General features: G+C 34.2%; 3 protein-coding genes across 3 annotated transcripts; 2 read left to right on the forward strand and 1 right to left on the reverse strand.

The window, feature by feature from the left end:
- Nucleotides 1-1,154: 1,154 nt before the first annotated feature.
- Nucleotides 1,155-4,350, reverse strand: LOC113857902 (60S ribosomal protein L27). The gene has a single exon (XM_027490180.1). The coding sequence runs from the start codon at nt 4,303-4,305 to the stop codon at nt 3,898-3,900; it is 408 nt and encodes a 135-aa protein (XP_027345981.1). The 5' UTR covers nt 4,306-4,350; the 3' UTR covers nt 1,155-3,897.
- LOC113859979 (pentatricopeptide repeat-containing protein At5g27110-like) lies at nt 1,248-3,494 on the forward strand. The gene has a single exon (XM_027492620.1). It carries the CDS (start codon nt 1,248-1,250, stop codon nt 3,492-3,494), a length of 2,247 nt encoding a protein of 748 aa, XP_027348421.1.
- Nucleotides 4,351-9,926: 5,576 nt separating the features above from the next.
- Nucleotides 9,927-15,236, forward strand: LOC113858315 (copper-transporting ATPase RAN1-like). Its single transcript, XM_027490890.1, has 9 exons — nt 9,927-10,346; nt 10,424-11,044; nt 11,297-11,726; nt 11,870-12,195; nt 12,723-12,781; nt 12,881-13,223; nt 13,552-13,746; nt 13,852-14,109; nt 14,582-15,236. Exons 1-9 carry the CDS (start codon nt 10,068-10,070, stop codon nt 15,056-15,058), a joined length of 2,988 nt encoding a protein of 995 aa, XP_027346691.1. The 5' UTR covers nt 9,927-10,067; the 3' UTR covers nt 15,059-15,236.
- The last annotated feature ends 324 nt before the right edge of the window (nt 15,237-15,560 follow it).

Below are 15,560 nucleotides of genomic sequence, written 5' to 3' on the forward strand. Positions count from 1 at the left end.
AAGTGGTGCAATACGAGTGATCCTTGCCCGGCTTTGAAAGCAGAAAGAAGGTCGGACAAGATACTTTTATGTGGTTTGGTAAATTAAAAAATAAATGATATGATGAATAGGGGAGAGAAGGTTTCAGTCCCTCTCAATAATCCCCTTTTCTATTGCTGAATTACTTCAACTAAGACTGGATGAAAGCATTTTAATTTACAACTCTTATTCTCCTATTTATAAAAAAAATGATTTTTAATTAACCTCAACCACTAGTGAAATCTATTTAGCTAACTTCACCTAATGGGTTAGTTGATGTTGTTTGTTGTATTCTCCTATTTCTGAAGTGGTTTGTATTCACCAAAGCTTTTATGATACTTTAACTTCTTAACTAAATCAACTTACATAGCTGGTTGCTAGTTCAGCATCTAACTATCTCTAGCAGTTTACAAGAATTGCTTTGCCCAGTTGCAGCTGCTCTCTCTTAGTGTGTCTTGTTATCAGAGCATCCACGTCCTCTAAAAATGTCTTTGAAACCATTTCTTGTCATTATTTTTTCATTAAAATGTTCTTATGTCCCTAATTTACCTCTCTCTTAGACATAGAATACAAATCACTTGATAACACAAACATGGTTATGTTTGTTTTACACATGCTGTATCACGACATGCGGGGCGAAGTAAAATGGAAAATCATGATTTGTTGTGGCAAAAATTTCACTAGTTTCCCGTTAACAGAACTCACAATTATAGTTGGCCTTGGCCGAAACAAATAGACTCTAATTCCAACTTTCATACCGAAAGAGGCGCTTTTGGTATGCATTAAATTTAACACAAAAGTTATAAATAATGATATTAAAATAAATGTGAATTTATAACTATTTAAATATGAATGCAAATATGCACCAAGTGGATGTTTTGAAAATATATAAAACACAAGTTATAAACGTAAATTTAATGCAAAAATGATAATCAGTAATATACAAGTAAATGAAATTTCTTGATAAAAATAAATTTGAACCCACACTACAATGAAATTATAGTTATTTTTAGAAAATAAAATAAAATTTACTGTAAAATGTAATTGAGTAAAAGCAGGTTTTAATAAAGCATCTGTGTGAAAGTGCAATTATTTGTATCACAAACGAAAATTTTGCTTTTTCGTCAAAGAAATGAAAATTATACCGTAAAAATTGAAAATATTTTCAGCTGCACAGGCGCAGTTAAGATAAGAAACAGAGAAATCCGGGGTCCAAAACCACTAGCAGCATGAGCATCTCCGTTGCACACTGCATGCACAAACCTTATCATCTCTCTTGTGCTTCCACTGACAAAGTAAGCACGCTTCAGCGTCATCATTCACACCAACCCATGCCTATTGTTTATATGCCGCAGACTCCAACGCTTTCGAAGGATCACCGTGGAAACAGATTAACCAAGCCCCGTATCCAACCCCTCATTGATCTCTTAAAGTTCTGCGAGGAAAGTGGATCTATTAAACAGGCAAATTGCATTCATGGGCACGTTCTAAAATCGGGTTTTGGCGACCGCGACTTGTTGGTGTTTTTGAATCATGCAGCTCACGTGTACTCTAAATGTAATGACTACGATGCTGCTCGTAGGGTGTTTGATGGAATGTCCCACAGAAACGTGTTTTCTTGGACTGTCATGATTGTTGGGTCCAATGAACATGGTTACTACCATGATGGGGTGGAGCTGTTTTGCACCATGTTGGACCATGGCATGTCCCCGGATGGATTTGCCTTCTCCGCTGTTTTGCAGTCCTGTGTGGGGTTGGATTCGATTGAGTTGGGTGAAACGGTGCATGCCCAGGTTGTTGTAAGAGGTTTTCTGATGCATACAGTGGTTGGTACATCTCTTCTTAACATGTATGCAAAGTTGGGATATAGTGAAAGTTCGATTACGGTGTTCAACACCATGACTGAGCTTAATATTGTCTCTTGGAATGCAATGATTTCAGGGTTTACATCTAACGGTTTACACCAGCAAGCATTCGATTGTTTTATCAACATGATTGAAGGAGGGGTCACACCTAATAACTTCACCTTAATAAGTGTTTCCAAGGCAAGTGGGCAGTTAGGTGACATTAAAAAGTGTCATGAAGTTCATAGGTATGCTTCTAAATGGGAATTGGATTGCAATACCTTAGTTGGAACGGCTCTTATTGATATGTACTCCAAGTGTGGGTCCATGTCTAATGCACGTGTTCTTTTCGAATCAAAGTTTGCAAGTTGTCTGATTAACCCGCCTTGGAATGCAATGATAACAGGTTATTCACAAGCTGGTTCTCACCTACAGGCTCTGGAATTGTTCACAAGAATGTGCCAAAATGATATCAAGCCAGATGTGTACACGTTCTGTTGTGTGTTCAACTCAATTGCCGCTTTGAAATGTCTGAAATCATTGAGGGAGACTCATGGGATGGCTTTGAAATGTGGATTTGATGCAATGCAGACTAGTGCATCCAATGCACTTGCCGATGCATATGCCAAATGCGAGTCGCTGGAAGCTGGAGAGAAAGTATTTAATAGGATAGAAGAGAAAGATATAGTATCTTGGACAACCATGGTGACGGCATATTGTCAATATTTCCAGTGGGGAAAAGCCTTGGCCATATTCTCACAGATGCGCAATGAAGGCTTTGTACCCAACCATTTTACCCTTTGTAGTGTGATCACCGCATGTGGTGGTCTTTGTCTACTAGAATATGGCCAGCAAAATCACGGTCTGATATGCAAGGCCAGCTTGGATACTGAAACATGCATAGAAAGTGCTCTAATTGACATGTACGCCAAATGTGGCAATCTAACAGGGGCAAAAAGGATTTTTGAAAGGATATCTAACCCAGACACTGTTTCATGGACTGCCATAATATCCACCTATGCTCAACACGGTCTTGTTGAAGATGCCCTTCAACTCTTCAAAAAGATGCAACACTCAGATGCAAAGGTCAACGACATTACATTACTATGCATCCTTTTTGCCTGCAGCCACGGAGGAATGGTGGAGGAAGGCCTGAAAATTTTCCATGAAATGGAAGAGACCTACAACGTGGTACCCAAAATGGAACATTATGCCTGTGTTGTTGATATCTTGGGTCGTGTTGGCCAGTTGGATGAAGCAGTGGAATTCATAAACAGGATGCCAATAGAGCCAAATGAAATGATTTGGCAAACCTTGTTAGGAGCATGTAGGATTCACGGAAATGCCAAGTTGGGTGAGACTGCCGCTCAAAATATTATATCATCAAGACCAGAACAACCTTCTACCTACGTTCTTCTGTCCAACACTTACATAGAATCAGGACAATATGAAGATGGGGTTACTTTGAGAGACATGATGAAAGAACGAGGAATTAAGAAGGAACCAGGATATAGTTGGATTTCCGTAAGAGGTGAGGTTCACAAGTTTTACGCTGGAGATCAACAACATCCACAGAAAGACAAAATCTACACCATGTTAGAAGCGTTGTCGTCAAATGTCATTAAGAGCTAGAATTCAGCTCCACGTTCAAACATACGACTCGAATTTAGCCCCATTGGTGTGATTGTTACAAAATCAATTTTTGCATAACCAAATCACAAGTTTTAATACAATTTCTCTTTCAATTTTTCCAAAATTAATTTTATCTAACCCTAAACCGAATTAACATTTGTCGATTAGAGTAGAACCATTAAAATTTTCCTATATGAACGAACATGTTCTTATTCTTTTGTTACGATCAAACATTAGGAAATTCCTCCCTAGTAAAAATCGCATCTAACTGGAAACAATCGCATTCATTTTCCTGATATATATTGCAAAACATAAAATAAAACGATGAGTCTAAAAGCAAATGGTAATGGTAATCAGAGAAGACAGCATGAAGAAACCCTGAAACAAAATTTCAGGATCCAGATCAGAATCTGAGCTTGGTGAAGAACCACCTATTCTTGCCGGTCTTAAACCTCTCTTCGAGACGCTTCTTGGTTTCCTTGAGAGCAGTGACCTTCTTGTCCTTGGAAGCAAGAGCATCGGGGGTAACTGCGTCCTTGAGATCCACGTCGAGGGTGTAGCGCGTGGGCATGAGGTGCTGATAGTTAACGAGTTTCATGAAAGCCTTAACCCTAGACTTCTTAGCGGTTTTCTTGGCAGAGTCTTTCTTGATGACCTTGCTAGGGTACTTCTTGATACCCGCCACGAGGCAATGCCCGTAGGGGCGTTCACGCGTCCCATCGTCGAAGGTCCTCACGATCACCGCTTTGCGCCCGGCGTAGCGTCCCTGCAGCACGATCACCGCCTTGTTCGTCTTCAAGAATTTCACCATCTTCTTATTCTTCCTCTGATCTAGGGTTCTGCTTCTTTCCCATGTACGCCGATTAAACCCTAATTTTATCTTTTATATTAAACACCGAATGCTAAGTCCGTCTAGGCCCATTATCTTGTCTTGGCCCGTTAATAATTTCCCGTTCACAGAAAATGGGCCACGGCATATTTACAAACAATAATTCATTAAACTTTTTTGTTATTAAAATACATTATAGCTTATCATCTATATTATAGCTTATCATCTATTAAAATACATTTTGTTATTTTATTTATTCAACTTTTTTCAATATTTTAGAAATATGTATATTTAAAGATACGTGTTAAAAAAATTAAAATAAAAATGAATACATACATACATATATATATATATATATATATATATATATTCTACTAACTTAAAGTATTTATTAAAATATATTTAATGTCTTAACGAGATAACACATTAGAAGATTATTTTAAAATAATAAAAAAAAAGTCAATCAACAGAGTTTCACGAGGATATGAATCAAATTTAAAATATAATGATTAGTAGTGGAAGTGAATCACTAAGACCATGTGCTGCTTATCATTTGACCTAGACAACTTTGGATCTACACGATCATTCGCTCCATGAAATGAATGTCAATAGTAACATGTCTAAAAATTATATAAATCTCGTTGTTTTTCATTTATAATTTAATGTTGCTCACTGAATTTTCGTAATATTTAATTATTAACTAAAAATACATTAAAAAATTACTAATTATATATTAAAAATGTATTATTATAAAAAAATTAATATTATTATAATAAAAGAATGTATTGTACAGTCTGAACAACTTTTTAACAATACTAAATTATAACAAATTAAAATAAAAGTGTATTTTATAATTATAAACAGACAACATACTATTTTTTCTTTCCATAATTTTAGTAAGATATAAAATATTTTTATATTATATTTTTAAAATAATTTTCAAGAAATATATGTATAGAAAAAAAAGCCTCGTCGAAATAATAGAACTCTATCCCTTAGACAACAATTCTATATTTGAAAAACATCTTAAACACTTCTTAATAACAACAATAATGATACTAACTTTTCAAAAGTGAAAAATCCACATTCTTTCCAAATGAGTTGTTAGCCTTGTTCTGGTTTCGGTTAACTAACTACTTATGCCTTCAACTACCTTGTAGAAAGTTGAGAATAATTTTTTTCAAAGCAATCCAACATTTTATGTATAGATGTGACATTAAACCTAATTGTATCTTACAAACACCCTACACTCTTTTTAGAATAAAATAGACAAAACATAAGAGAATAATTAGGAGAAAATAGAAAAAAAAAACAAATTTTATTATATTTCTAGGAGAAAAATTAAGAATAAAAAAGAGTATTTTATTTATTTAGTTAGACAAAACAAATTATTTTATCTTATTTTTCGTTCTGCTAAAGGGTGCAAAAGCATAACAAAAAAATTATATTAATGTATAATATCACAACAAGGAAAGCAATTTTCAATACCTATTCCTAAACCTTGAAGTGAATTTACTCTGTCACCCCTGTACAATTTGAGAATTTGTCTAGTACAATTGTACAATTTGACGCAGAGAACCGAAAACGCACTACAAATTTGCCGTGCTGAATAGGCAATGGTTCCACATTTTCATGCCCAACCCTAGTTTTGTCTCAGAAAAAAAGTTAAATTAACTAAAATCAAAATAAAAGGAGAAAAATTTTCTTTAAAAAATAAAAACTTCTCTTATTTTTGTGATCAAGCAAAAAGATAAATCATTATTTATACTTTTATTCTCTATTTTTTTTATCTAAATAAACCTAAATAACTATAATAATTTTGTTCAGATGAAAGAAAATATACTAATAACGAAAAAAATCATTTAACTAAAAAGAAAATAAAAAAGTGACTGTTAAAAATAAATTTTAATTTTTCGTTCAATTTAAATTTTTTATTTTTTATTTTGTATTGACTTTATTTTCTCTTTAATAATGAGGGTAACCTTTTAACCTTGGTGGTTTTTTAGAATCATCGTTTATTTAACTATTATGTTTGCCCAATATTTGTTATACATAACTAATAACTTTCTTGTGCATCAATAAATATCAATAAATTTATTTTTTAATAAATAATTAAAAATATATTATATGATACTTCTAAATTTTAAAATAATTAAAAAATCAACGTAAAAAAATAAAATCAAAATATAATATAATATTAAAAAAAACAAATATACTAATTTGTCCATCGTTTACACACTCTAACTACTGTTAGCTGGGGAGTCATCTAACTAGTATTACTTTTTTTTAATTTTTTTTTATATTTTATTTGTTACGTTACTTTAAAATTTATTATTTAAATTATTTCTTTGTTTATGTTTATTTGATATTTTATTTATCAGGGGTACTTTGCCTGTTTGATTAAAAAATATGTGTTTTTTATTCTGTATCGGGCGAAATAAATAAATATTTTTTTCTTTTCCTTTACATTTACTTTAATGCTGAGTAACTTAGAAGTAATAATAATCTCCCATCTCATATATTTTTATTTGAATTCTATTTTTCTCAATTTATTTTATGTTCTTTCTCATAGCAAATAGTATATAGTATATTAAATGTCTAACAAATACCGTAAACAACTAGAAAAAAAGTCAAAAGCAAACCTGTTTGACCGTACGATACATTAAATAGTTCGTCCGGTCTCAATCGTTGAAGTTGTGGCATTTTCGGTGGCTAGAAATTTCAAAATTAAAATCTTTTATCGACTAATCCCATTAATATACTTTTCAATATATATTTTATTATTAATTAAAATTTATTAAAAATTATATCAGTTTCACTCTTTATTATTCTTAATTTTACGTTTTTATCTAATTTTTTTAATATTCAATAAATTCAAGTTGATAACAAATAATGTGCTGTTAATATTTTTTGTGTCATATTTTTGCATTTGTTCACCTAAATATAGATGGTTGGCAAAGTTTATACTCATAGTATCAAATATAATTTTATAATTCACCTAAATATAGATGGTTGGTAAGGTTTATAGCATCAAATATAATTTTATAAATTGAGATATTTTTTTAGGCAATACAATTAATATTCTTAATCTTTGATATCTATTATAGTATAGTTAAAAATAAAAAACAATTTTTTTTATGTTAAGTTATATTTCAATTATTAGTATCAAAATAAGTTGTAAATCATTTAATTTATAGTTTTATATGAACTCATATTTCTTTAACTGCTAGATACTGACACAAAGTAGATAATGTTTTCAATATAAATTAGTGAAAGTGTCAAGTTACCTATAATACCTTAAATAAATTATGGAAAGAGAATTATAACTAATAAGTTAAATTATAAATTTAATTTTTTTATTACAAAGAATGTGCCAAATTCACTTTCAATTAATATACTGATGAAAGTTCTCTTATCAACAAATTAGTTAAAAAGATGTTTAGTTTTACATGTGTATCATTATTTATGTAACTTGTATATATAAATGTACCAAAAAACAAGAAGAAAATATAATCATATATATATATATATATATTGATTTAAAAAACTAAGAAATATTAAATATAAAATATTGGATAACTATAATAACTAAAAACTAGTTAATGTTACGGCTAGCTTATCACGCTAAAAAAATATTGAAATAAATGTTAAAACGAGATCACAAAAAAAAATTATTTTAAAATAATTTGTCATTACAAATATTTTTACAAAAATAAAAAAACACTTAAAATAAAATAATTATAATTTAGAAAAATAACGATAACTTACAAAATTATGAAGTTTTAAAGCAATATATATAGTAACTACAATAACTAAGATTTGATTAATATTTGAATACTTTATTTATTATGATAAAAAAATTAAATTATAAAAATAGCGTAAAGAGGAATTTGACATATATGGGCTCAATGTTTTCTAATTTTATGTACTACATTTTCAAATTTTTTTAATAATATCATTTAAAATTATTTGAAATTAAAAGTTGAACCATTAATAATAAATATACTACAGACGCTAACTTGTATTATTAAAAAAAAATTCAGAAACCCTTTAAAATATAAAATGTTGAAAAACATCCTTAAAATTAATTTATCATAATTTAACAAATAAATTTAAAAAATATTTATTATTTATCTTATTATAAAATTATTTCTCATGAAATAATTATACATCTACTATTTTATTTATTTATTATTCTCTCTCTTCTTTCTTTTATTTGTACACATGTATCACTGTTCTTCGTTTTTTTTTAAAATTTATCATAAAAAATATATTATAATTGAGAAAGGTGATAAATAACAGTAATAAAAATCATCCTCAACCCTTTATATCTGTTAACAAAATATGACTATGGAATTTTATAAGAATTTTTTCATGCTATTTAAAGCAAGAATGTAAATTAATTTTTAAATATTTAATAAGTAATTTTATTGTTAAAAATTCGTGAATAAAAATCCTATTTAACCTTGCTTTTGTAAGATGCAATTTTAACCCACTACATTTTGTTTGAAAACTTTATTTACCCATCTTGATAACATGTTTATCAATTAAATTATATTAAAAATATTTATGCATTTACCTCGAAAAGGCAATAACAGAACAGTTACAGGGAACTTGGGTCAATCAATCATTTCCCTTACAATATTAAAAAATAACATTGAAGAAAAGGTGAAATAATACGAAGGAATGGCTTGCGAATGGGTGTGCATGAAAAAGTAGTTTTTGTGGATAGCACATTAAGTTGATAATAATGTTGTGGGTGGAAGATAAGGCATTTCCCCGTTCCCTTTTAGTTTGTTTTCTTTTTGACCTAATAGTTGTTTTGTTTACGTTAGTGGAACATATATGTTCATGCAACGATTGTTCTGACAATGTCTAGTGGAGAAAAATGTCATCGTTCCAACAACATTTGTCACATACAAAAAAAGGCTTTTGAAAGGTTATTAATCCATTCACACACCAATCACGTAATCGTCCACTCACAAAATAGACCACCACCACTCCCATTAAAAGGATTAAACAAGTTCAAAGGTAATCATAAGAGCTCTTCCAACAAGTAAGGTCTCTTATTATGGGAAGTGAAAACAAGATATCATCTTATTATACAAAAGAAATAAAACAATACGAAGTGATGTTTGCATTTATTGAACTGATTTTGCTTTAAAGGTATTCCAATGTCTCTCTTATCAGAAATATTCCCTTTACACATAATGAAATAGTGATACCCATTTGATGGCATAACAATAACATAACCCATTCCCCATCAAACGTCGTTGCCAAAACTTTCCCATTTAAAATTCCAAACACAACTTTGACGTTGTTTGACCAGCTCACCAGCCTCAACACTGTGCATTGGCAACCGCGATACGCCACGTTTGACGAAAACAGAAGCAATACGCGCGTTGGCGAACCAAACAAAACCAAACACGGTCTTACGTGGAAGCGCAGTACAAAAGCCCCCAATAACAGAAGAGAAGAAGTACAAGGGTAAAATGGGAAAAGAGAAAAACTCCCTCCAACTCCAAATTTCCAATTTCCCATTACCTGCCCCACCACCACCTTCCACTTAGTTAAAAAATTGCTTTCTATACCAAAAACGAAAAAACCTTGAAACAATTCGCTGTCTCACCATTTCCCTATGAAATTATTTTCCGATTCTCTCTCCAAATTCGCTTCTTTGATTTTTCTCCTTTATATATATTTCATTTCCTTCATATTTTCCGTAACGCATTCTCTCTCTGTTTATGGCGCCGAGCATTGGAGACCTCCAACTAACTTCTCCCGGCGCCGGCGAAGATTCCGACGACCTCGAAGATGTTCGCCTTCTTGATTCCTATGATAAAAACGACGTCGTCGTCGACGGCGACACAAAACGGATTCAGGTCAGAATCACCGGCATGACCTGCGCCGCTTGCTCTAACTCCGTCGAGGCGGCTCTCAAGTCCGTTAACGGCGTCGTTGACGCCTCCGTCGCGTTGCTCCAGCACAAAGCCGAGGTCGTTTTCAAGCCGAGCCTCGTGAAGGTTAGTCTCCGTTTTCGTGTTGCACGCTTTGATTTGCGAAAGTGTTAGCTACTGATTTCGGAATGTGTTAACCTTAGGACGAAGACATTAAGAATGCGATTGAAGATGCAGGTTTCGAAGCGGAGATCTTACCGGAGCCTGTTTCGATGGGAGCCAAGGCGAACGGTGGCCCAGTCGTGGTGGGGCAGTTCACGATCGGGGGCATGACGTGTGCGGCGTGTGTGAATTCTGTTGAAGGGATTCTGAGGAGTCTCACGGGAGTAAAAAGAGCAGTGGTGGCTTTGGCTACTTCGTTAGGTGAAGTTGAGTATGATCCAAACGTGATTAGCAAAGATGATATTGTTACTGCAATCGAAGATGCTGGTTTTGAAGCTTCGTTTGTGCAGAGTAGTGGGCAGGATAAGATTGTTTTGGGGGTTGTTGGTGTGTACTCTTTGGCTGATGCTCGGGTTTTGGAAGGCATGCTTAGTGGTATTAAAGGGGTGAGACAGTTTCGGTTTGACTCGTCGTTGAGCGAACTGGATGTGGGGTTTGATCCTGAAGTTATCAGTTCTAGGTCTTTAGTTGATGTGATCCACTTGGGAAGCAATGGCAAGTTTAAATTGCATGTTAGAAATCCTTATACTAGAATGGCTTCTAAAGATGGTTCAGAAACCTCAGCTATGTTTCGGCATTTTACTTCCAGCTTGTTTCTCAGTGTGAGTATTACTATGACATTGGTCCTTGTTAGATAAGGATGTTTGTGTATTCTTTGTTTGGTTTTGTTGTACTTTATTTTTATTTATTTATCTGTTATCCTTTCCATCTGTTGGTGACCTTAATGGATGTTTGAAATCGTATGTCGTAATCCTTGTGATGTTTATGATTTAAGAGCTTGCGTTAACATCCCTTATTTTGTTTAGGCTCTTGTGATCTTTATTCATTAGCATTGGTTTTTGCTTGATGCGCAGATTCCTTTATTCTTCATGGGGGTAATTTGTCCCCACATACCATTGGTGTACTCCTTGTTGCTTTGGAGATGTGGGCCTTTTCTCATGGGTGATTGGCTGAAGTGGGCATTGGTCAGTGTCATCCAATTTGTAATTGGGAAACGTTTCTACATGGCCGCTGGCAGAGCTCTTAGAAATGGTTCAACAAACATGGATGTCCTGGTTGCTTTGGGAACTACGGCCTCATATGTTTATTCTGTTTGTGCTCTTCTGTATGGTGCCCTTACAGGATTTTGGTCTCCAACGTACTTTGAAACAAGTGCTATGCTCATAACATTTGTGTTGTTGGGCAAGTATTTGGAGTGCCTTGCCAAGGGAAAGACATCCGATGCCATTAAGAAGTTAGTGGAACTTACCCCTGCAACAGCTTTACTGGTCATCAAAGATAAAGGTACATTCCACTTTAATTTGATGTGGTTTGTTTTCTTTAGAGAAAATGAAGGTGAAACAGCTTCTGTGTTGATGTTCATTTATCATTTTGATTGCATCACAACATTAGATTAGAACTTGCACAATAATTGTTTTGTTTTCTAGGGGGTAAAACTATTGAAGAAAGGGAAATAGAGTCATTGCTTGTTCAACCTGGTGACACATTGAAAGTTCTTCCTGGTGCAAAGATTCCTGCTGATGGTATTGTTACTTGGGGCTCAAGTTATGTAAATGAGAGTATGGTGACTGGTGAATCTATACCTGTTTCGAAGGAGGTCAATGCATCTGTTATTGGAGGTACAATCAATTTGCATGGTGTCCTTCACATTCAAGCTACCAAAGTAGGATCTGATACAGTTTTGAGTCAGATAATTAGTTTGGTGGAGACAGCCCAAATGTCTAAAGCTCCCATTCAAAAGTTTGCTGATTATGTAAGTATGCTGTTGTGCTCTTGGATGACTTCTGTGTTCTGTAGGTGGTAATTTGATAGTGTAAGCATTTCAAAGTGCAATACAGTCTGTCTTCTGTTCTGTGGTAAAAAAATTATTAGTTATTCAATCAGTTCTGAGATTAAATGAAATGCTTCTTGTCTCTTGATGACCTGGCAAATGACAACCACATAAATTCATGTTCTCTTTTAAAATGATAGTGAACTGATTGTAATTCCAAAAGATACGCTGAGTATCAAGGTTGTAGATTTGGGGCAATATTTTGATGCCTCATCTCTGATAATTGAAGTTCCCGGTTTGAAATTACTCATAAAATTGGATTGTTAATGAATCTAATTATTTCAGGTTTATATGCTTTATTGATAATTCCAGCGGCTGTTTTCGTACATGCTTGTGGGTTTTTATAGTAGTCACTATCTCATTGATCATATATTCTGTTAGTTGAATGGCCTACAGATGACTGAAGAAATATTAGACATGAACTTAACTACCATTTTTTTGGCCTGCAGGTAGCAAGCATATTTGTCCCTACTGTTGTGATTTTGTCATTATTGACGCTCTTTTGTTGGTAAGATTAGTGTGACTAGTTTTGCATATTGACATTGATTTCTAATGTGTAATGGGAATGCTTATATTGTCTTTTGTCCAAATATTTGGCTAATTGTAGGTATATTGCTGGGGCTCTTGGAGCTTACCCAGAAGAATGGCTGCCAGAAAATGGAAATCACTTTGTTTTTGCCCTTATGTTTTCAATATCTGTTGTGGTGATTGCATGTCCGTGTGCACTTGGTTTGGCAACACCAACTGCTGTCATGGTGGCAACAGGGGTTGGGGCTAACAATGGAGTGTTAATTAAAGGGGGAGATTCTTTGGAAAGGGCTCAGATGGTGAAGTACGTTATATTTGATAAAACAGGCACTCTAACACAGGGGAAAGCCACTGTTACTTCTGCCAAGGTGTTCACAGGAATGGACCGTGGAGAATTTCTTACATTGGTGGCTTCTGCTGAGGTGATGTCAAATTTCTTGACGATATTTACTTTTTTCTGTTCTTATCCTGTTTATGGTATTCCTACATGTGTATTCAAACCTAGATCCAAGTATGGGGGACTTACAATAAAAGTTTAGTATACAGTTACATTTTCTTCCCACTTCTTGACACAGACAGCTTGACTTCCCAATAGTTTTGGCATCCTGAATCGGATTAGGAACACACTAGAGAAGATTTATGATTTTGACTATTTGTTTGTTTGTCAGAAAATTTCACACTTCCATTTCCTGTATTGCCTATTGGAGGAGTTATTTGTAGTTGTTTCAATTTTTTTCTTTTCAAATTCAGGCTAGCAGTGAACACCCACTGGCGAAAGCAATATTGCAATATGCACACCATTTTCATTTCTTTGATGAGTCTTCTACCGGTGGTACCCAGAATGATGCCAAAGAGTTAAAGCCAGGGTGGCTTTATGATGTCTCAGGCTTCTCTGCTCTTCCAGGAAGGGGTGTCCAGTGCTTTATAGATGGGAAGCGTGTTTTGGTAAAGTCTTTTGGCTACTGTTATATGACTCTTTATGTTTAGAAATTGGAATGCGTTTCATATTTTCCAGGGAGTTGCTTATTTGAGGCATTATGTCCTGAACAGGTTGGCAACCGGAAGATGCTGTTGGAAAGTGGCATAAATATTTCTACCGAAGTGGAAAATTTTGTTGTGGAGCTTGAAGAAAGTGCAAAGACAGGGATACTAGTAGCATATGATGATGTATTAACAGGTGTCTTAGGGGTTGCAGATCCTCTAAAGAGGGAAGCTTCTGTCGTTATAGAGGGCCTCCAGAAAATGGGAGTAATACCTGTTATGGTTACAGGAGACAACTGGAGAACAGCTCGAGCTGTTGCTAAGGAGGTAAGTGTGTATTTCTATAATATTTATGTTGATCGGAAAGCTTGGTGCTGTGATAGCTTTGAGTGTGGTTTCCAGGCTATGCTGCTTAGTTTATGCATTCAACATTTGGACTTGGACTTCCGAATAAAAGCAATTTCATTGCATGGAATATAGTCGTTTTGTAGTGTGTAGCAATAAAATTGAACTGTGGACAGGAATAATTGTAATCAATGGATGGAACGAAAGTATGATTCAACCTAAAATCTGGCAGCTTGTTTTCAAGCAGGCTGTTGGTTTTCTTATTCACTAATGCAATAGCAATACTTGAAAGAAATGACACCGTATTAAATTTGTTACCATAAATATCTGCTTCTTCAGCCCTCCTATAAATCATAACCAGAGTATCCGTCACTTCTTTATGACCCAGTTGTAACGATTTATTGAGTAGACATTGTTATTGTCAAAAGTTGGTTAAATCCTTGTTCTGTGACAGGTTGGCATTCAAGATGTAAGGGCAGAGGTTATGCCTGCAGGAAAGGCTGATGTTGTTCGTTCATTCCAAAAAGATGGAAGTATAGTAGCAATGGTGGGTGATGGTATCAATGATTCTCCTGCATTAGCTGCTGCTGATGTTGGTATGGCAATTGGGGCTGGAACAGATGTTGCAATAGAAGCTGCTAACTATGTGCTCATGAGAGATAACTTGGAAGATGTGATCACTGCCATTGATCTTTCCAGAAAAACCTTTTCTCGTATTCGATTGAATTACGTTTTTGCGATGGCCTACAATGTCATTGCTATACCAGTTGCTGCTGGGGTTTTATTTCCTTCGTTGGGGATCAAGCTGCCACCATGGCTTGCTGGTGCTTGCATGGCACTCTCGTCTGTTAGTGTTGTATGTTCTTCTTTACTTCTAAGAAGATATAGAAAACCCAAACTTACTACAATACTTGAAATAGTTGTAAATTAATGATAAATGAAACACAATAATTTCTGAGGATGCAATTGAATTTCACCCTTGTGATTCCAATTTTGTGTATTTCCTTCATATCCTCCGCACTCATCGGGGTGCAATTGTAATTGTAGCTGCCAATTCATTGTAAATGCACTGGTAATTGCATAGCTCTCCCACTCTCCCCACAAACAAATTCACCATTTCTGTTTATGCATCAGGTTTAATAACTTCCATGGAGCCATATGTGGGGGCACATATGAGGGTTTTCTGTTTGCAGAAGTAGGGCAGGTCGATTAGCTTTTTCCGTTTCATGTGGGACCTAGGTTTGCTTATTTTAAACCCTTAATTTCGTCTCAATTCTCAACCTTAATAATAGTAGTTTATTGAGTGCAGGACCTACTTTGTGAATTGTGAGTGGAAAACTGCTTGTTGCTCACATTTCAGTGCATTATGTTCATTCCAGTATAGATGGCACAGGTAGAATCAGAGTGTTGGTGTGTAATACTAGCTAATGAAT

The sequence above is a fragment of the Abrus precatorius genome, unplaced genomic scaffold (genome assembly GCF_003935025.1).
Source record: "Abrus precatorius isolate BTA unplaced genomic scaffold, Abrus_2018 Scaffold2, whole genome shotgun sequence".
Classification (NCBI taxonomy): domain Eukaryota; kingdom Viridiplantae; phylum Streptophyta; class Magnoliopsida; order Fabales; family Fabaceae; genus Abrus; species Abrus precatorius.